The following is a 939-nucleotide window of genomic DNA, read 5'->3' on the forward strand; positions in this document are numbered from 1 at the left end:
CTGCCTGGCTGTGACACACATCACCCTGCACCCCATCACCCCCACCCTGGAGCTGCCAGGCCCAGACCCCCGGGGCGGGTGCAGGCTCTGTGCCAGGGGGTGCCCAGACCCTCGGGGGTCCGTGCCCATCGCCGTGGGGCTCAGGCTCTGTCGCACCCCAGGGAGCCTTGGCACAGACACAGAGGAGCGGCTGGTGGAGTATCTGCTGGACCCTGCGCGCTACAACAAGCTGATCCGGCCGGCGACCAATGGCTCCGAGCTGGTCACCGTGCAGCTGATGGTGTCACTGGCACAGCTCATCAGTGTGGTGAGTTGGCTGCAGCTCTGCTCCCCAACTCCTCCTGGGGAAGGGAGGGAACCCTGAATCCTCCCCAGCCCCCGAGTGACTACCCCCCGCTCTCTGCAGCACGAGCGGGAGCAGATCATGACGACAAACGTGTGGCTGACCCAGGTGGGCATCCTGGACTCTGCCGTGGCCCTGGAGACCTCATGTCCACCCTGTACCCTGTCCTGGGCCCCCCTGCACTGGGACCCCGATGTCCCCCCTGCTCTGGGACCCTCCCTGTACCATGTCCTGGGCCCCCTTGCACTGGGACCCCCATGTCCACCCTGCTCTGGGACCCTCCCTGTACCCTGTCCTGGGCCCCCTTGCACTGGGACCCCCATGTCCACCCTGCTCTGGGACCCTCCCTGTACCATGTCCTGGGCCCCCTTGCACTGGGACCCCCATGTCCACCCTGCTCTGGGACCCTCCCTGTACCCTGTCCTGGGCCCCCTGCACTGGGACCCCCATGTCCAAAGAAAGATATTCTGGGCAAGAATCAAAATGAATAAGAATCACCAGTGTGTCCACCCTGCCCTGGGACTCCCCAGCCCCCTGCCCTGGCACTCACCCCTGTCATGGGGATCCCCCATACACCCCATGTGGGACCATTATGT

The 939-nt window shown here is 65.3% G+C and overlaps 1 protein-coding gene across 1 annotated transcript in view; it reads left to right on the forward strand.

The window, feature by feature from the left end:
* Positions 1 to 161: 161 nt before the first annotated feature.
* The window catches only part of LOC103801250 (neuronal acetylcholine receptor subunit beta-2-like), a gene marked incomplete at both ends in the record, with an annotated part of 1,847 nt that continues 1,069 nt past the window's right edge, over positions 162 to 939 (forward strand). The window contains 2 exon segments of the mRNA XM_009073662.1: positions 162 to 307; positions 407 to 451. Of these exon segments, the coding sequence (XP_009071910.1) occupies positions 162 to 307; positions 407 to 451 (191 nt within the window).

This window comes from Acanthisitta chloris, unplaced genomic scaffold (assembly GCF_000695815.1).
Source record: "Acanthisitta chloris isolate BGI_N310 unplaced genomic scaffold, ASM69581v1 scaffold29240, whole genome shotgun sequence".
Taxonomy (NCBI): Eukaryota; Metazoa; Chordata; class Aves; order Passeriformes; family Acanthisittidae; genus Acanthisitta; species Acanthisitta chloris.